At 40.7% G+C, this 21805-nt stretch overlaps 1 protein-coding gene across 7 annotated transcripts in view; it reads right to left on the bottom strand.

Annotated features, from left to right (window-relative positions):
* Positions 1–1016: 1016 nt before the first annotated feature.
* Positions 1017–21805, bottom strand: part of LOC148675986 (cyclin-dependent kinase-like 5) — a 98261-nt gene continuing 77472 nt past the window's right edge. For 4 of the 7 annotated variants that reach the window (XM_088599562.1, XM_088599580.1, XM_088599571.1 and 1 more), the window contains exons 11-19: positions 19365–19528; positions 17945–19013; positions 16131–16232; positions 15365–15470; positions 14651–14774; positions 11641–11746; positions 9725–9847; positions 5949–6128; positions 1017–5571 (exon numbers count right to left, since the gene is read on the bottom strand). In XM_088599562.1, coding sequence (XP_088455688.1) covers positions 5212–5571; positions 5949–6128; positions 9725–9847; positions 11641–11746; positions 14651–14774; positions 15365–15470; positions 16131–16232; positions 17945–19013; positions 19365–19528 — 2334 coding nt within the window. In that variant the 3' untranslated portion in view covers positions 1017–5211. The remainder of the gene's footprint in view (positions 5572–5948; positions 6129–9724; positions 9848–11640; positions 11747–14650; positions 14775–15364; positions 15471–16130; positions 16233–17944; positions 19014–19364; positions 19529–21805) is intronic. The other 3 variants (XM_088599607.1, XM_088599596.1, XM_088599617.1) reach the window with 3 other exon arrangements.

Here is a 21805-nt window from a genome sequence, read left to right as displayed (position 1 = left end):
GATGGGTTGTCATCACAACCTTGGGTCCCTCAAAAGAAATGCAGTCATCACCAACAAAAGTGCTTTTCCACTGACATCATGGAATTGGAATCTATGTTAATATGTTATGTCATGTTAAAAGATGTTATGTTAAAATGACACAATGCACAAGAATTCAGTTAAAATCTTGTACATGGTTTTGTTCACCATACTAGGATTCAATACTACTGATATGGAATCTCTAAAAAAGAGCATCAATCTACATTCCTGAACTCAATAGGTATATCCTACCCTGAGGCTACAAAATAATCTGTTTATGCTCGAATAGAAAGGACTACAAGCGGACTTAATTCAGTTCAAATCTTCAAAAGCATTGACCCAGGGTAACCCAGGGGACTAATTCAAAATCAAAAGTGAAATACAAACCAGAGGACAGTAGTAGTAGTTAATGCATCCAAGAATCTCACCCAGCTGTTTAGAAGTCACTTCTTTACACAGAGTAGTGATTAAATCCTTGGAGCAATTTTCTAATAGCAAACAGGCTGGCTAGAGATGGGCTTAATGACCTCTTCTCATTTACTTACAGTATGTTCTTTTACCACAAATACCTACATTTTCATGAAAACATTAAAATTAGATGTGTTTCTTCTGAGTTATCACAAGATGAGCTTTATCTGCTACATACGTGTATTGAGTAGCATGATGTAAAAACAGGGGACATCTTCAATGAGTAATAGGTAGAAAATCAGACAGAGACAGAGAATCACAGGAAAATGCGCTGAAAAGTATTTTCAGACCTACAGTATGTTCATCTCTTAAACTGGAATCTTGAAAATACAGTGGATTGCAATTGAATTCAAATGTTCATCAATGATTTCCAGACAATTTCCTCTGGTTTTGATTCTGTGTTCAGTGCTGGGCAGGTTTTTCCTTGCTTAATACTTTATTATTAAAGTATTAAGGAGCTTCTCCTTTAGAAATCATGACAAATCAATAGACAAATCAATAGAAATCATCAGCAATTCATACAAAAAAACTGATAGTCCATTCATTTGTTTTATTTCAAGAACCTTTGAATGTAACAGATGTAAACATTAATAGTAGTGTTAGATACCCAACCATCAATTCTTAGGTCCCTTTATTCTTTAGGTAATACTAGTATGACAGAGCTTCCAAAGGAATATATATTGTATACAGACAAAATAAAAAATAAAAATAAATGTGCTACCAGTTTTGACTGTGTCTGGTATACAGACACATACACAGAAAACTAACTTAAAATCCACCTGACCATTTTTATTGTAAGTTTCTGATGTTTCACTTAAAGTTGTCTATAAAGTTTTATAAATATTACCAAATAAATCATCACGCATTGGTATTAATATAATACAGTGTTGTATAACACAACAATCACTCCAGAAATAAAAAAAGACGTTAACCTCTGCAAAACAGAAACAGCAGATACACACTTTCAGTTTACATACCCTGAACACACAAAACGCAAATACAATACAAAAGTCTGTGCCAGTCATTTGTTGGCACTTAGGCTGAAACCGAAACCTGTATTTAATATAGATTATATGAGCACTGAATACAAAGAGAAGTTACTGTTCTGACTCTATAAAGCCTGTTTAAAGTGCATCTTTAAGAAAAACAATAAAAGAATTAACCAAGCTACTTTCCCTCCCCTTTGTATATACACATATATATTTGTAAAATACAATTAGAATAATTAACATTTATCCCAAGAACCTTAGCATCAGATTAATAGTTATTTTCACACTCAGACTGGTAAGAAGAAATGGCTCACTGTTGCACAAGTACGCTAAATCAGAGTCCTCAGGCTTTTGAAGATGATACCAAAGGAAGAAGAGGAACAAGGGTCTCAATAATCTTTCAGTTCTTCAATAAAATATTTTTTCAATAAGTTCTCTAACAAACACATAGGTTACTTTTTATCTAACAATGCATTAATTGGCATCTAATACACTCTGACAAGTATTTACAAAGGACATAATGGTACTAAAATAGATAATATATATTTATAAGCACATCGCCAGTGTAAAGCCGCTTTTAAAAGATAACAAATACATTTTCTGTTTTTTTTACATTGTATTGCTATTTCCAGCTTTTATTGATATTTGCTATTTTCTAACATTCAATTTACATTTTACATATTTATAATATATTCTTAATTGATGAATATTCTTTTCGTTGTACCTGTGACTACTGAAGTGCTTTTATAAATAACAAATGAACGCTAAAATAAAAGGATGCTTTGTACTAACCGTCTGGTTTATTTGGCTTGCTCTGTAAGTTGTTTTTGTTTGATCTCCTGTCTGGATGTGCAAAGAGTTCTGGCACATCTTTTGCTACAGATGTGCAACAGGCTCCTTGAAAACATTACAAATTGTCACTCTAAAATACCACAGAGAACACCGGGTAGCAGAACTCATGTCAAGATTGACAACATTTCAGAACACAGTCCCTCCCTCAATCCTGATACACACCTTTCTCAAAATATGACATTCACTTTTTCAGAAAGGATGGGATTTAATTGGACTGCATTACACAAAGATGACAATTTGATGTTGCAGGAAACAAAAATGAATTACATTGGGAGTTCAAAAAACACAGTATTATAAAAAAAAATAAACAATTTCAATGTTGAAGCCTAATTTTGTTTGGGCGATAGTTAGGCAATAGGTGTTGAGGAGAGACAATAATTCACTCCGTTACATTCACAACTTGAACCTGAACAATCTGAGGCAAGTCTGACCTGATTTATCTTGACCATTTTAATAAGGTTTAAAACTGCAGAGGCACTTATGATAAGAGTCTGGAGCAACTGCTTTGGACTGCTGGCATCTGGCTGTGGCTTAACATGCAGCTATTCGACAAGCGTTTTGCTCCAGGCAAGGCTGCTTTTGTCCATCAGCTGCTCAAAGTGGGGAAGGGAATAAAGTACAGAACTGAGAGGCTTGCCTCAGGGACACAGCAATCTGGAGAAACTGAACTGTAAAACACAGTCAGATAAAAGGGGTTGAATCCTAAATTGCCCTTAAGTTCAAAACAAACGCATCCCAATGGCTTGCTTCTGTGGTGGTTGTCTGATGTAACACTATTTTTGCAGAATGCATAGAGAAGTGGTGTGAGCTGGTATTGATAAGTCTCAAAGAATAACAGAGTTATGTCACTCCCCAATACTTTTAATAGCATTTGAATCAGATGCCAACGCTGAGAGGTAGGCCCTTTGGCATAGGGGTTTTGAGTCTTGTAAGCACTGTGCAGGGTAACGGGCTTAAAATTTACAAGAAACTGATGTTCCAATGACATTTAGACTCATGCTGTAGAGGATGCCGTTGCCCCTTTTCACTAGACTGATCTCTGTCCATTACTGATGTTGCTGCAGAGTTTAGAGGTGAAGAGGTAAACGGGTATCAGTGTAAGTTGGGACATTATAATGACATCACTGCCTAGGATGCTCAAAAGGAATTCAACCCTCTCAAGGTGAGGGTTTGGGTTTTTGTAAATGACATCTCATAGTGTCATATCCCCATAGTGTCATAGTGTGGATATGGTTCACCCTCATGTGGACCATGTGGGTTGGGTACTCAGAGGTGCCAGAGAAGGCAGTTCAAATCCAAGGTCTAATCACACATGATACACAGACACAGATGTCAAATGTTCTTCTTATGAGAGGTGACAGATGAATTGAGCTTGAATTACTGGCATCCAACAGGAAAGTAATTTCAGTGAAACAGAAAGAAAAAGAGAAGGGAAAACCACTTCAAGTCTGGCTTCACCCAAACATTGTACATAAACAAGCTTACAATAGACTAAAATCTGCTTGTGACTTCTTGATGTGTGAATTCTCAGACTGGATTTTGAGATGAAGCATTGCCGGCACAAGTTACATTGTCAGCAATAGTATTTTCTTGTGTTGACAGTGACATCAGAATTGATTAATTCTGGAGGGTGGTGCTATCCTGGTCTTGATAATGCTGTAAAAAGTTATTTTGAAAAACTCTCAAGTATCAAAATCAACAATCACACATTTCTATGAATGGCATCTGATCAGAGCTAATCAGCAAAGAAAATGGAGAAAGTAAGATCTTTTCAAGCTGAGCACAGATGCTCTACAGATTGGAGGACACTTTAGGTAACATCTGCTTTAGTCTCATTTTCTATCACCCACCGGAGCAAAACCTATTTTCTACCATTTTCTCTGGACTCATCAATCTAAAAGCAATTAACACTTTTTCCTGTAATTAATTACTGTTAAGTATCAAAGGCTTAGAATTTTGATAACAGTACTGTCTTTCAATCTTCAAGAAATTACACAAAGAATTCACCTCAAGAAACGCATTTACAACAAAATGCACAGCAAAACACTGCGCTACCCTTTACGGAAGTTATTGCCCACTGAATAACGCACAGAAATAGTGCCAACAGGCTGTCTAGTCTCTCCACTGAAAAACTCTCAGAAAAGCAATAGACTACGTTCGTAGAGGTATGTCATTTAGAAACTAACAAAATGCATGCTGGCCTTGTGATTAACCTTTCCGAGGAGAAAAAAGTAATGTTGAACAGCCAAAGTTTTACATTCTTCATGGAAGAGTTAGTTGCCACCAGAAATTCCAGAATACAAGAAATCTGGCAAAAAAATGTGCAACAGTGAGTCAGTCAACAAGTCTTTTACCAGTCTGGTCGAAAAGGCAGCCCCTTAAGCCATAGTTAAATTAAGTTACTGGGTTAAGATTATAACATTTCCATGAAAAATTGAGACAAAAACAGACATGGGGTATATTATACCAGTACTGCTAAATTTTGAAAAACCTAAATACTGAAAGACATACTTGGAAAGAAACTCGCTGAAATATTTAACTGCGATGGGAAAGTTTCATATTTTGTTGTGTTTTATAAATAAACTAAAGCACTTGCACTCTAATTTTCCCACCATACTTTAAAATCACCTTTTTTAGCCTGTAACGTACTTTAAAACAGGAAAGTTGTAATCTGAGCTTCATAAATAATATTACAAATTCTATCAAATATGGAAGCTTAAAAAAAATTAAGACATATATTTAGATCACTATCCTCTGAGTGAGGGCACACCTGCTTTACAGAGCCCACTTCTGAAGTTTTTGTCCTGTCAGGATGGGACGTTCACCGGGTAGCAGACAGGACCGCGGGGCGGTCTCGGGGGCGAGAGCGAGGAAGCTGGAGACCCTACAGAGCTGTTTCTTTCAAGTCATTGAGGTTTGGCATCCGGGATCGAGAAGACCGGCTAAAGCTGTGCCCGTTCTGGCCACCCTTTGAGGGCATTTGGTCAGGGTAAGGGGTCCCCTCGGCGGAGGAGCGGTTCAGCGCGGACACGTGCCAGCTGGACTCGATCTGCCCGGGGAGCTGGAAGGCCGCACGGCTCTTGGGCTGCGAGGAACCGCTGCTGGGGTGACCCCGCCCGTCGCTGAAGCCGCCTTTGGAGGGCGGATTGGGAAGGGGCTGGAAGCGCAGTTCAGAGGGGGCCGAGTGGTTGGCGGTTGAAGAAGAGAGGTGCAGGAGCTTGCGAAGAGACTTTAAAGGCTGGCTCTGGGGGAGGGCGGAGAAAAGGCAGAAGCATGAGTCGGGAAAAGTCAATGATCACATTCAGAAATGTGTTTCCAAAAACAAGCCGCGACTGCCGAAGCACAAGTGTCCAAGTGTGTGCAAAGCTAGGGTATACAAACCCGCCCTGGAGGCCTGCCTTTCATGGGCTCTCTCACGTTCTCATGCTGATACTACTGACAGAGCACGTTTTGAATTGGCACAACTACTGAAGCAGTGGTACAGCTCTTAAGACTCTTTCTCTTGATACATTTCAAGTGCTATAGACGTTCTCCACAGGACAGTAGTACCCATTTAACACTTGCTTTTTTTATTTGGATAAGTCTAGTCTTTAAACCATTTCTTTTAGTGAAAGTGCTTACCTGAGAATGGACCTCTGTCATCTTATCAGGCCATTCTCTGTCCCTCTCCCTTTCTCTGTCTCGGTCGTGGTCTCGATCCCTTTCTCGGTCTCGGTCTCTGTTCCTGTGACGGCTGCTCTGGTGGTTGGAGGAGCGGATAGCCTTCTGGACAGCCAGGTGGTCCTGCCCGTCACTGGGAACCTGTTGCACAGGAGATGACAGCAGACACGGAGGTTTCACTCGGAACTGTTGAAACCCAAACGTCTTTAACTGCCCAGTAAGCAAGTGCTCTCGATTCAAAAACGTGTTCAGACCACCCAGGGAAAAGGAAACAACTAACGCCACTACTGTATTTAGTCATCGAAAGGTCAGAGGCTGAGGGTTCTAGACTAAATACAAGCAATGCAAGCTAGTGGAGCATTTACACTGGAAATATACAGTACCTGGATGTGAAAAAGACTGCAAACTGTAGAGATGCAACATGAGCCACTGCATACTCCACCTGAACCAGCGGTTAATTTACTGTGCACATTTCACAAATAGCTGGCTTTCAAACTGCACTGCTATGGGGGTGGCAATACAAATTCATTTCAATAATGTGAACTGTGTTATTCGGTACACTGTACTCAAAAACATTCTTTGCTCTAATCACCAAATCCCGCCTACATGTCAATTATCTCTCAAAGGACATTGTTTTACACTCTGCTCTGCACTGCACAGGCATTGCATTTATAACGTGCAGTGCTTCTTCATCATAACAGTAGTCAAGATTTTTTTTATTTCTGAGCTTCTGCCATTGAGCACTAATATAAACTAAGCATCTCAAAGGCATAATAATGTTAGTAAATGGCTTTGCTCATCTGACAAATAATCAAACTATCAAGTATATATTACAGAGTTATTAGCACTTCAGTCAACAATAAAACAATACAACTTTACTACAGGGGGAATTGATTAACAACTGCTACTCCCAAAACAACAACTCTCGATCGCTGTTCTGTAGCTGGCTCAGGTGACGACTGCAGTTTAGAGTGGCTCCTGCATTTATTTAAAACAATGTTCCTGCTAGCTCCATTTTAAACAACAGTGGTGACAATGCCACAATTCTAACAGCTGCATAAATCAGCTTTGCCACAGTCATCTATAACAGTCATAACTGCAGCGTAAAAAACAAAACTCTTGACTGTGGAGGAGAGCTGAACACAGCCGTTCAAAGACTATTTAAAAATCCCATGTAAAAAATATCCCTATGCTTGACTACAGCCTGTCGGTGTCCTCTCCCGCACACGACCCTGGGATGCTGAGCAGGTTTTGGAATATGCTATGGGCAGCCGCGTGCACCTTCGGCAAGCAACAACCAGTTTCGGCAGACAAGGCCGAGGAATCATGCATGACCCTTCCCAGTCACACCCGCACCCCAAAACCTGTGTCACATGCTGTTAGCTGAAAAGCTGCAAAGGGGGAAATAAACCAGGACATTGTCAAGCAGTTCAGCAGGTGCTGATTCTATAGTAACATCACATTGCACTGGGCTTATCGAGTGACTCCAGGAGACCATGCACCAGTTCCATCAAATGTTTCTTTTCACAGGAGCTACAGCACAGGAAGAAAGGGCCAGGCCTGATCCTGCAGATGACTCTGGGTCCCTTTGAATTCTCAGTGGTTCAAACAACTCTTATTCTGGTTCATGAAATGAACAACTGACGCGTTTATTGAAAAGATCAGGTGACAAGACGCCTAGGAGCCTGGGTGCTTTTATCTTCAGTGGCTTTCTCCAGGCTGAAACTGGTCCCCCAGGGAAGAACATAAGAAAGGTTACAAAGCAGACAAAGCCATTTAGCCTTGTCTGATAACCACATTTGGATTTAATCATATAGAACTTGGCCAACTTTATTTGTTCACTGACAGTCATGACACTCTGAAGTAGCAATTAATGTTACATAAATATTGTATATAACCTACGTCACACATTCAAAGCAAAACCACAAAACCAAGAAGTAATTAACTATTATGAAAGTAAAATGGAAACATCATGATTGCATATTAAATTTCTTTGCTCTGGGAAACCCGAATTAATTTATGTGCACTAAATTACTTTAACAAGCCACATACTCCGCGTAGTTGATTGGCCTGTGTGTGGAATAATGGTTCATGTGACTTCAGAATAAATACACCTCTCTTTAGTTACCTCAGTCTGGTAGTGAAGTTCCCACAGAGATTCAATCACGAAGAGTGAGAAGCTCATTAAGAAGTTGAAGGTGTGTTATACCAGTCTGCCTAGATCAGACTGACCCTCCAAGCTGAGCAGCCAGGCAAGGAGGAAACCAGTTAAGAATGCCCCCTTTGAAAGCAACAGTAACTTTGAAAAAACTACATCGTTCAAAAGCCGAGAAAGGAGAAAACCGCCATGAGTCAGAATGGCAAGAAGGAAGCTGCTACTGAAAAAAACATACATCTAACCCTGCATTGAGTTTACAACAAAGCATTTATGATAGACTGCAAATATAGCAACATTTGTTCTGTGGTCTAAATGCAAATGCAATGCTGTAGTACACAGCAGATCTCTATAAGCATCCTGGTTGACTTTACCATAACTAAGTTATGGGGCTACTTCTCATCTGCGGGAGTTTGGAATCTTAGATACAGTAAGGTGCAGCTTTGTCTGTGAGATGAATCTTAAAGGAAAACCAATCAATCTTCTAAAGACCTAAAACTGGGATGAAAATACACCTTCAGCCAGTGAATGTCCCAAAGGGCCAAAGCTACATAGGAGCGGCTCAAGAATAAGAATGTGAATGTCCTTGAGTGGCCCAGTCAAAGACCTGACTTGACTCCTATTGAGACTCTGAGAAAAGACTTGAGACCTGCTGTCCATAAGTGACAGGCAACTTGAGAGCTTGAGCAAATCTGCCAAGATTAACGGGCAAAAACGGCACCAAGCCAGAGACTTACCCAAAAAGACTTGCAGCTGGAATTGCTACCAAATGATCTTCCACCAAATACCGAGTTTACAGGTCTGAATACTGGTACAATCAGTGTATTTTTTCCTTTTTTTTTTGCTGACATTTACTATAACCTACCTTAAAATCAGATACACATTGTTTTTTTTATTTCATAAAACAGGACATCATAGGAAAGGTCACAATATTTTTGCAAGGTACTGTGTATGGTGCTAGATAGACTGCCAGGCAGACAAGATATAATAGATGGTATGTTGAAACAGAAACTTTTCACTTAGGTGAAAAGGACTTTTTTATTCTTTAGCTGTGATGGTGCTAAAAGGTAATGGAAAACAGCAGTTTCAATTAAGATACTATTTTTATTGTAAATCTGCCCAGAATACAGGTAAATGCCTAGTTATCAATGCCCACTTTTGCAGTTGACAAGTATTCAGAGGCAAGACCTACAGTATACTGTATATGACAAGAGAGAATAAGGAAGCCTCAAACAATGACTACACCACTGGCATTTTTATGAGTGAGGACATAAGTAAACACCGTTTCTTCCAAATCATGTATTACGTGAGATCTGACAAGCCAAAGGCCTGTTTCTTTATGTGTATTTGAAATCTTCAAGCCGTTGAACCCTAAATTCCTAAATATTGATTACCTTAAATACCTCAAGACATCAATGATAAAGGAAGAAAAATAACACATTTGACACATCTGGTCATGGCTCCCTGTAGAGAATATAATGGGAATTATATACACAAATTACAATGTATTAAACATGTTAATAGCATGCAGTTGCAGTCTTGTTACTGGAAAAGATTAGGGTGCAGTATATAAACCGAATACCATGGGCGAAGTGATTACAGGGAGGGCTTTCAAAGAAGAGCTATGCTTTATATTATTCTTTGAGTTAAAAAGAGGAAAAAGGCATTTCTTGATGCTGGGATTCTTTCCATCGGTGTTTTCTGTCTGCAACATAAGATGCAAAACACTAATGGCACATTGGAAAATGTAAGAAACACATGGTGCACAATTTTATAATCAAACAGTATATCAAGACATGCTTTGCAAGTGCACAGTGCTGAAATATTGCTTCTCTAATGAGTTGCAGCTGTGTTATGCTCTGTTCTGTAAAAGGACCAAAACACAAAAGCATTTCACAGGAGGTTTGTATGAGTAAGTCCAGCCCACACATAAAAGAACCTGAAGACTTTGGAGGCATTTACGCATTATCACAGAGTGACCCTTGCTGGTCAAAGAGAGATACGGCATACACCATGTGCCTATGTACAGTGTATTAAATTTTATATGAAATTTTTTCCCCAACATGAATACCTAGGACTGAATATGAATGCTATCTCCCTTCTTTTAAGGGAATAATATTTATGTATTCCACACTGAGAACACATCAAACATGCTTTTATCCGAATCCTTCAGGCCAACATTAATCGCAAACATCAAACTGCAACACACTTTTTTCAGGATCAGTTGCTAGCTAGCCCCAGAAGCTGTACTGTATGTAACACAGACCCAGGTACAGTATATAGATTGCATTGCTGTCAAGGCTGATCACAGATATAGCTCCATAGATCGGAGCAGTTACCTGGGTCTGTGTAAAATGCTAGCTAGCTACACACATACTTCACAGCTGAATTACAGTTTGTTTGATTCTCATCCTCCTTTACCAGGTGTTTCCATACAGGTATGTATTCTCTGTATCACAGCAGTCAGCTTGAAATAATGGGATGGGGCTGAACCTTGACCTCATTTCTCATTTGAAAGGTCACACAGATCTGGGTGTTCAGTGTTGTGACAAGGTAAAGAGCCAGCAGAATAAGAAAACGAGAAACAGCTTCAAGGATTTTAACAGAACAATTCTTAACTTAACCATGATAACAATCCCATCACCCACCCATCCATCATCTTATTTAATTTCTTTCCATTTGTATTATTTCTCTGTGGGAAGCATGTGGCTAACTTTGCTTGTATCTACTGGCCTCTTTCTGGGGAGAGGAATCAAATGCTAAAATTGGATTAAAAGTCCCAAGAGATACAGCAACCTCCTCATGTTCATCAGATTGAAATGTAGCCCCACAAGAGAGGTGTCACGCTACATTGTAATCACTGAGAAGAGAACAGGGCCCAAGTACTGCAACAATCATTTCTGTGGATTGAGTCTGCACAATGCTGACAGGGTGACAGCTGTTTGGGCATGCATTTTAACACTGACATTTAACAAAATGACAGTTTCACTAAGTGATCAACGTGCTAGCATCCGATATACTGCAGCAAACTCTCTGCAATTGTTGAGGTCAAGACATATTGGTTGTAAAATACCTATCGAAGTTATTTGCTACATGTTATGAGTTACTTTGCTTAACTGTCCATGCATCTGACACTGCATGAAAAAAAATGAGAACATTAATAGGGGTCAAAGGATTTTCCGCATCTTCTTTCTGAATTCCTGAGGAATGGATCTATCAATGTTAACACTAACAGAAAAGGAACATTACTGCTGATTTTCAAAAAGCTGTGATATCCAAGAAATGTATATTGCTAATCAAATAATCATGTTTGACACTTTCATTATAAGGATGCATGCATTTTTTTTTAAAACACAACATGCGTGTTTGTCTGACACAGGGGCTTCCTTCACTTGGAGCAAAGCATCTACAACAGCAGACAGTTCTGAAAAGAGATCAATACACGTTTTCACAGTAATGACCTACTGTAGTTCTTGTTAAAAAAGGGTTAGGGCCCACCGTTTGAGATTTCTTTTTCTTCTTCTTTATTGCTCGGAAGAACCCCTGCTTCTCCTTCTCTTTCGAAGGCTCTGGAGGATTGATGTTCAAATTCTCAGAGTTGCTCCTGAAATAAGAAAAAACACAGGTGTTTTAGGGATGCTTTACTCCTGGTCACCATTTTTAAAAAGCACTATAATATTTATTAAATGTAGGAAAAAATTAACTCTTTGTGTAGCATTTAATTTATAAAGCTGGGTTAACAAATTTAAATTAAGACCTTAAAAAATTGAGAAATCTATGGAAGCCCGTTTCCGCCAGGGAGTAAAAATAAAACGCGCTATGGTATCTCAGAATTCCGACTTAGTAACTCAGAATTCCGACTTAGCAAGTCAGAATTCCGACTTTATGTCTCACATTTGCGACTTCGAAATAGCCATATTTCATTGTCTGTCCTTTTGTTATTGTAACGGAGTCGGGTTCTAGGGCTTGTGCCCTCGCCGCTCCCACCCTACTGTAGTTCGTGCCTCGCTGCACTGGCTCACTTTCTTTAACCCCGGCGGCCAGCATCCCTGTTATGCGCAGGGGAGGGTGGTGTACTGCAACCAGATCGTACAACCTGTATGTCGGCCGTTCCGTTACACAATTTTCATGAATCGTACAGGAACATAGGATCTATAAGCCTGAAGACTTGTCCTGTACAGTGCCCTGATAAAAATCAAATTAATTACACTAATTTTTATAGAATCCCATTTCCGCCAGTGAGGCTTCCATAGTACCCGGATGGAATAGTGCACGGTGGGCTTTTTAAAAATAGTTTTTTTTTTACGTAGACAGAATATGAAATAAGATACAGAAATAGGCACTTCACATACAGAAGAATTCACAATTCTAAAAGCTGAAACATACTTTTTACGTATTTCCATTGTATGACCTTTTTTACTTAAAAAAAGAAGGTCTTCTTTAGCTCAGCTGGCAAGACTCAGGTTCGAGCCAGTGCAGCGAGGCACGAACTAGGGTGGGAGCGGCGAGGGCACAAGCCCTAGAACCCGAATCCGTTACAATAACAAAAGGACAGACAATGAAATATGGCTATTTCAAAGTCGCAAATGTGAGATATATGAAGTCGGAATTCTGAGTTGCTAAGTCGCAATTCTGAGATACTAAGTCGGAATTCTGAGTTGCTAAGTCGCAATTCTGAGATACTAAGTCGGAATTCTGACTTACCAAGTCGCAATTCTGAGTTGCCAAGTCGCAATTCTGAGTTGCTAAGTCAGAATTCTGAGTTGCTAAGTCAGAATTCTGAGTTGCTAAGTCAGAATTCTGACTTACTAAGTCAAAATTCTGACTTACTAAGTCGCAATTCTGAGATACTAAGTCGGAATTCTGAGATACCATAGCGCGTTTTTTTTTACTCCCTGGCGGAAACGGGCTTCCATAGAAATCTGTTCACCGTTAATAACGATATAATTACAAATACAAGTGTCTCAAAAATGAAAATGAAAGACATTCAGGGTTTGTCTATTCACAGTCATTTGAACCATTTTACCAGCTGAAGACCTGGCTTTCAAAATTGTTAATCAGAAACGTGTTCAAGAAAGACAAAGTGATGTCACAGCCAAAACATACAGAATAAGCCTCGGTTTATTCCTTTTAATGCATGTATGTTATCTGGGGCTGCATTTCTTAAATTGTTCAGTCTTTAAAAGCAGTTATAAATGACAGACTTGATTTTTTCATTTTTTCTCATTTAGTAAGCCAGATATTCGAAGTATATTACCATTATTTCTCTTCACAAAAATGTGCAGAATGGCACTGCAACTCCTGATTCAATTATATTTCCAGCTGGGTGGGCTGCTACGGCACAATAAACGTCTTGCAAGCTGTCCGATGTTATTTTCTCCAAATATAATTGAGATTCATTCATCTACTGATAGCGATCTGGATTGCCAAGGTTCTTGGCTTGGACATCCAGCAATAGAAATAAACCATCTTTTTGCATTTTTCACTGTCAGATTAACGCAAGTTGCCTTCATACCATCTCCATCACCCTGAACCTGTGACAGTCTACAAGTGCAGAACATCAACAGAACCAAATTAAGGCCTTTAAATGAACAATTCATATTACGTTAGTGCAGGATCATTAGGGGATACTATAAAACCTGAAGATCATTAATAGTGATGGAAAACACTACTGTATATAAATGTAAGACATCCGTCAGTATTTCAGAACGTCAAGAACTGACAGCAGTCATATATACAATAATCAAGAAGAGATATAACAGATGGAATATTGTCCATCATAAGTTCATCTAAAATATGTTTTGGATATGCACATAAAATAACATTTTCAGTAGGGTGAAATAAAAAAGCTAGACTCTGACTGTAGAAGCAATAATGTTGTTTTAGAAACCTAACAAATTAAGAAGTATTTCTCACCTCTAAATTGTGAAAGCTGCAGTGCTTTTCATAATTGGTCCAAACCTTAATCAAATCCCATCACACCTGAATGTACTATGAGTGTCTACTGTTGTGACCCCTGCTTGGAAGATCATGTAAACCTAAACATCACTGAACAGAACTGAAGGCTTGTAAAAGGCCAGTGTTTGCACTGGAAAATTCTCTACACAGAAGTCTTAACAAATGTCAAGGATTGCCTGGATACACGGGAGGCAGGGGCGTGGGAATCACAGTACTCTGAAGAACCTTCCGAATGAACAATGTAAAACAATAAAACATAAACCAGAGAACACAAGTGGAAACTGCGTGGAAGTGCATTTAAAATCAAGAACAGGAGGCACTTCTTTAGCAAACAGGTTGTGGAATATGGAACCAACTGCCAACCTGTTGTGTTGAAGGCGATACCCTGGCTTCTTTCACGAATGGGCTGATTGAGATCCTCCTTTCAATCAGCTTCTAACCACCAAATGGGCCAGATGGGCAGAACCTACTCTTTAACTTTACGTGTGTTCCTAATTAGGTGAGAACTGGAGTACAGGGAATGATGGTGATGGCTCGAGTGTGAACTTGCCATGGATCGAAGGCTGTTTGTCGCTTGGGATGGCTGGACAGAGAAGAGCTCTCCACAGGCACGGCAGGGCCCCTGCTCTGCACTGAGCTGTCATGGAACGTACTGTCAGGTCGGGGAGAAGGAACTGCAAGACAACACCAGGAAATACAACTTTGTGAGCTGCTGTAGGTATATGTACTGTATCCCGCCTAATAGAAATATGAAGAAGGAAGATCAGGCTTCTTGATGTATGCAATGCATTGGTGCCAGATTGATCAGCCTACATTTCAAACAAGTCTCTGCCATTTCTGTTCCCCAATCTTTTCCACCTGATGGAAATAATGCAACTCTAAGGAGTAATATTTACAGATATCGTTACGCCTTGACAAATCAGCATGAGACTTGTTTAGGCTCAAAGCTCAAGAAAAATAAAAACATGGAAAATGATAACTTAAAACAATCAGTACTGTCAATTTTTATTGAGATGTTTACTTATTCCTGAGTGTAACTGGAACCATCACTCTAGGGCTGAGTACAAAGTGTATCCATGTTTTTCAAGGGGTTCATGGGATAGAACACAATTTTTCAAAGCACTTTTCACCTCCTCTCATTTAGAAGTGACAACACAGTATGGAACTATGAGGCTCTCACCAAAGATTACTTTGCTTTTCCCAGAAGATTCTTAATTACAGAACTTCAGCATAATACAAAAAAAAATCCCTGCTACCAAATTACCTCTGTAAAAGCTTCCTACTCGTCTGGGCATGGAATCGGTGTAAATGATCCGGTTTTCTTTTGATGATGCTCCATCTTCAGGGTGTGGATCATGGTACATTCCCACCTAGATAAGAAGGACACCATTACTGCCACCCTGAAAGGCCTCCTCAAGCCTCCTTGCCACAGTCAACGCAGACTGGATCCCACGGCACACAGAGCACTTAATCGTTTTAATTGACAGTTTTTTGCCTCGTTATTTATGAAGAAAAGGAAGATAAGGGGCAAAGGAAGAAGGAGAAAGGAGATCAACTCAGGCCATGAGCTCTTTCCTGAAGGCATAAATAAACAGGAAGCACAGAGTCCTCTAAAATGTATGGTCTAAATACAATGATCTGAATAATATTTGGTTTTGTAGAATGTTTCTTCTCGAATTAAAATGATTTCTACATTTAAATAAATATTTATTAAAGTGCACACCATAACTGCAGATCTTTGGTCAGTAGCAAACCAATAAGTACACAAACGCATGAGGCACAGATTGTGAGACGTGACCTACGGCCTACAACAATGTCTGAAAAACAAGACGAGAGGGGAAAACTGTGCCTATGACTTTGATGCTCTTCTCGCACCGCAGACTGGCCTTTCTTAGCTATGTATCATGGGAGTGTGTGTTGAAGGCCCCTTGCCGATGTCTGGGGTCAACTTTCTTCTCTACTGTGAGCAGTCCTGTACTTCAGAAAGATCAGTACATGACATCATGCGCAGTAGTTACAGTAAGTCGGACCTCGCTTTTTTGGCGCTGTGTGTGAAAGGGTGCTGTGTTGTCCCGCGTGGAGTCTTTAATCAGGGGTCGGGAATGGGTCACCTCTGTAGGGGACTGGTCACTCTGTTGACAAAATGGACAGCAAATGAAGCAAGACAGCTAGCCGGGTTGAAAACATGCACAAAAGAAGCAACGCAAGAAATAATTTTTATCCGACAATACAGCCACATAGAACAAACAAAGGCCACACGTACACCTCAGAAATCCATGCCTGCCTACAACAATCAACCGTTTCCTCTGGTTTTTCTTCAAATAATTTCCATTCACAGTTACTGTGTAAAAAAGCTGGTCACTAAAAGTTCTCTGGCAAGAAAAAAAATCTTATATTTAAGATTTCCTTTCTGGATCCACTGGAATGGGAACGGTGCATTTGAGACACCATTTGATTGCACTGGAAAGTGACCCAAATATTCTGACCAGTGAAATCATGGATTACACTAAAAAGACTATTTCAGCCAAAATAACTTGCAGCCAATGGAATATGCCCCATGCACTGGAAGAGCCCCCATCAGATACAGAAGTAATGTCGCTCAGCAACATGTACTCTATGTAGGTCACATTATCTGCAAGCTAATGTTATTTCAGGTCTTCCTTGTCATCAGTTCTATTCTCTGTGTCCTATGTGATTCTCCTTATGTTACTATTGAATCATTATATTTAAAATGTATACTCTAAAACTACTGAAAGCTGAATGACAGGAATTGTACAAGGGAAGTGCATTAGGATTACACAAAAATGAACACGCAACACCACTTTGAAAACACTAAAACTAGCGTTTGTCATACAGTATACTGTCTTAATGATCTTCCTTTTCTCCATTCAGCTTTCAGTAGCACTCTTTTAAATGGAATAGCTTGTTAGCAGCTAACAATTCTATTGTTGATCTTGCAACAATAACTTCATTTCTGAGTACTAATAAAAAATAGAATCACATCACACAGGAATAGAAAGTAAGAAACTTAATAGAAAATGTCAGATCATAATTAGTATCCTCATATATAAATACATTGTGTTGTACATTTCTCTAATACACCCATTGAGTCTCTTTGAGACCGTTTCAATATTTAAAATTACACATTCTGGCTCTTGAGAGTCCGCATTGGGAAGATATCAATTGGAATATTACAGCAATTGAGCACTTCATACCAGCAATTGGCAGGCTATTCAGTGCTTGAGGAAAAGATATGCAGCTTGATAGAGATTACTTATTAATCGCACAGTACAGAAGAAACCAGGGCACTGTCTTTGAAGAAATGGAAATTTAGACAGGATAAATAAATGTTTTACCAAACGAGGTGGGCAACAAACCTTTAATTTTACTATTCTTACAAACCCCTTGTCATCCTACCAGGACAAGCTTCTGTTTTTGAAAGATGCTACCTGTGTCAAACTGAAATATCTCCAAACAAATAACTGGTAATACCATTTGCTTCAGAATATCACATCAAACCCAGGTTCTGGATCACAACACTAGATTGCACCGTTTATAACAGTAGAACAGGAAAGTATGTTTACGTGTACATATCTTGCGTAAATTATTGTTTCGTTAATCTGAATAAACTGGAAATGCCCCTCAATGAAAACAGCAGTGCCGGGCATCGCTAGAGCTCTCCTAGGCAATAGGAGACTTTGCTACAGACCGTCCATTATGCTTATATGCACAGTGGCTACAACACAGATGGTAAGTGGCTCATTCTCATGGCTTGTCTGTGGTGGTTTGCTAAGCTCCGCAAAGCAAGCGAGGGGCGGCTGGTCCGGGGGCTGCCGACACTGACCCTGTTTATGTCGTCGGTGCAGTCCTCCCGCGAGGAGCCCACTGAGTGCCTAGTGAGTGTCCGGTGCTGCAGCTGTGGGGAGAGGAGCTGAAGGCTGCTGGCGCGGGATGGCATGCCCTGGCCCACGCTGAGCCCCGTGTCAGGCCCATGAGCGCGCGGCCGCTCTCGGCGCACGTACATGGAGTGGCGGTGGGGCCGCTGCTGGGAAGAGAAGGGGCTGGTGTAGCCCAGGCCGTAGGGGAAAGACTCATGGGGTGCAGACAGGGAGTGGGAATGCCCCCCCCCGCCCCCACTGTCCAGCAGGTCAGGGGACTTGGTTTCTTCCAGCGTCTTGGAGTGGCGGGAAGAGGATCGGCGGGAGTCCAAGGTGCCGCTCTCCATGCGGGGATTGCTGCGGCCAGAGGGGCTAACAGCAGGGCGGCCATCACTGTGCCGCCCCGAGGGGCTCCCAGGGGCATTGAGGTCCATGCAGCTAGAGGGGAAATACCGAGAGCTGGGGTCCTCCAGGTGTATGCGGGCCTCACTGAGGTTGCCCACAGATTTGGAGTCATTGAGAGCCCCATGACTCTTGGAGAGGTTTAGGTAGGAAGCCACATTCTTTGAGGGTGCAGGCATAGAGCCATGAGAAGTTTCCATGTAACTGTGGCGGTTGTGCTTCTCTCCCGACTGCAGTGTGCCAGTCTTGCCTTCAATGAAGGAGTGGCGGTTCTGCTGGGAACGGGAGTTAGACTTCAGATACTTGGCCCCCGGCCCGTCAGCGGCCTTGGGCCCTACGTTGAAGTCAAACTCTGTCTTGGATTTTGCCTCCTTGGGGCTGAGCAGGTGGGGCAAGTTGTTGTTGGCTAAGTCTTTGCTGCTGGAGGCTGAACGGTTGAGTGTCTGTTGTTGGTAGTTCTTGGGGTGCATAGTGGGGCTGAGGGCAGGTGGGGGGGGTAGGTTCCCATTGAGAAAGCTGTCGGTGTTAGCGTGGACATCCTCCACACGTGGCAGGCTGGAGCCCATGCTCTGGGCATCCTTGCTGTTAGACCTGTGGTGGGACTGCAGGCCCGAGCTCTTACTCCCATGGTTCCTGTTCAGAAGACACAGAAAGCGACATCACATTGGCTAAGGAATGAGGATTATCTGACAACGAAAACAAAACCATTAAAGACTGTAACAGTTTTGATTCTTTAGCTGAGACAAAAGATTCACATGAATACATCAGTTCTCCTCGCTCCTGTCTAAAATGATAAACAGAAATGTAAGAGTACATAAAAGTGTGAAAGAAATAATTAGGTCTCCATGCACGTTGTGACGGTGCCATAAATGGCTTTAAGAAGAAACTGACATTTCCCAAAAGCTAAGGGTCAATTTGAAGGTGAATGGAGTAGAAAAGCTCTTAACGCGAGTCATCGAGCAGAGCTGTGATGCGGCTTCTCACCTGCTGGAGGAGGAGTTGCTCTCCCCGTGGTAAGACTTCCTCTTGGAGGAGCGAGGAGGCGAGGCCCCGCCTGGCCGGTCCAGCAGGCGCTGGGTCTGGAAAGCGTGGTGGTTCAGGCTCTGCTCCGTCAGGTAACGCTCTGAGGGACTGAGCTTCAGGAGGTTCTGGGGGAAGGAATGACACACTGCGAAGAGCTCCTCACTGGCCACAACGGCTCTGGCCCCCAGGAACGACCACAATTAGCCCCCTCCGCATTAGTTTGGAGATCAAACAATATACAACAGTCGAACAAGAGACTAAAACAGATTTCAAGAAAAAAAAAGAATAGCAAAACAATTTATCCATTACATCAAGCAGGACATCACAATTAGTAATTTTGTAACAAATATTTACTCATTCAGCACATACTAACTGATTTTTGGGTCTTAAATAAGAACACTAGAGGGCTTCATATTTATACAGTATGTAGAGTATATAGAAGCCTGCATAATAGCAGTCAAATTAAAAATGTAAATTAATCCAACAATACAGATCTTATAGGAACTGGTAACATGTCAAAAAGCTTGGGGCTTGAAATTCTGAAGAATATGCCTGTTAGTCTAAAGTCATATTTGACCACTGCTTTGTTACTGATTATACACTGTTATCTGAAAGTAAACTTGAATCACATGTAAAGGAAACAAAAACTGCAGCTAGAGTTGCCCCACTGCTGGAAAAAACTGCATCAATTAAACCTTTCAAGCCAATGAACCTTTTATCTGAAACTGGCTCAATGCTATTTTTCCAACTTTGGATACACTTTGTGCATCCCGCCGATGTTAATGATATACAGCTTGCTGCCTCACGTGAATAATATGAGAAAGTCGTGACAGGGGACTAATGCACCTGATCATCCCCAAGCTGCTTGGATCACTCCATGGACTGCAGAACACACAGCACGACTGACAAGGCTTTGAACTGCAGTGATCAGTTTTTCAGCCCACAGACATCATATTTAAGATGTCTCTCCATAAGTGAAAGTTTTGTGAAAATTGTTGTCCCCTGCACAGATCATTTCTGCATTGTTTTACTTTGCAGTTTAAAGAAGATGAAATAACAAAATGAATCAAGGAAGTAAGAGCCTGCACTTTTATGTACAAAAAACACTCTCAAATATTTGTTTTTAATCCCATTCTTTAAGAATAAATTTTTATCCGCTTGGCTCCTTTATGCTTACACATATAGCAAAAAATACATTCATCCAATTTGAAGAAATTCTGCAAAATGGGCTCTGTCAGACCTCCCACAGTGCCACTGGCAAAGCTAAAGAACAGCAAGACAGATGCTGCTCTGATAACACTACAGCTCATAGGCTTCTGGCAAGCCACAGGGGATGCTGGGTGCTCCCTGCCCAGCTACAAACCCAGCCAACCTTGGCAACACTTGACTAATTGTGCCTTTGGTGTGCTTAGCAATTCCAGATCAAACACTGCTTACGCCAAAGCCGTGTTTTCAGACAGCAATATCTTAAACATAAGTTATAATCTGCATTCCCTCTAAATTAGACAATGCTTGTTTTACAATAAGAATTCTTTTTTTGCACAGTTGTATTTCTGATTCTCCTTCTCCGTTGCTTTGGATTCCACTATGCAAAACCTCCCATATTACAATGGTACTGTTTTTAACACTGGATGAATCATTTTTGCTATACACCACAAACGCTGCCCACAGAACTGACACCAACCACAGTCTCCTGTTACACAACGGCCTAACTGGGGAAGGATGGTGGTGTAAGGCTGCCAAGTCTTATCTCTGACAATAAAGAGGAACTGGGACTCTTTTCTACATGCCAGCACAGAACAAGATGTTCATTCACTTTAAATGGCAGCGACAGCCAATCCATTCCTCCTCCTGTGGCTCTTCTTTTGCATTTGCTCCCATCTCCCATAATCATGAAAGATCAGCAAAGTCCCTTTGAAGCACAGGGGTCTGTTCACATGAGAATGCAGTAGCTCGAGCTGTCACTTCTACATGCTTTCAGAACCTGCGAGGTCTAACTACAGCTAACTGCAGACATGAGGATGACTTCATTTGACTGAGTAACTTACAATATTTGTTTCAATGCCTGTGCTATACAATAAAATATCATTCATATCCATGATCTACTGGTGAAGTACATTAAAAGAGGAAAAAAAATAAAACACTATTTTTCTTGTTAAGAACTGATAACCATCACAGTCTATCAGCATATGGTGATGTTGCTGTCATGTTTTGGAGCTAGTGGAGAATTCTGAATTTAATCATTTTCAGTAGGAAACACCTGTGCAATTTGATTAAGTTTAATTTGCACACTTATGCGGCTGTCTGAAAGTAATGCACCTTCAGTGAGAAAATGAGAACATCACTGATTCAATCTTTATTTTTCCTCTTTTCAACCAATATGTGTAAGTATACAGAGTACA

The sequence above is a fragment of the Lepisosteus platostomus genome, chromosome 2 (genome assembly GCF_059453375.1).
Source record: "Lepisosteus platostomus isolate fLepPlt1 chromosome 2, fLepPlt1.hap1, whole genome shotgun sequence".
Classification (NCBI taxonomy): Eukaryota; Metazoa; Chordata; class Actinopteri; order Semionotiformes; family Lepisosteidae; genus Lepisosteus; species Lepisosteus platostomus.
This window is presented reverse-complemented; position numbering and strand designations above follow the sequence as displayed.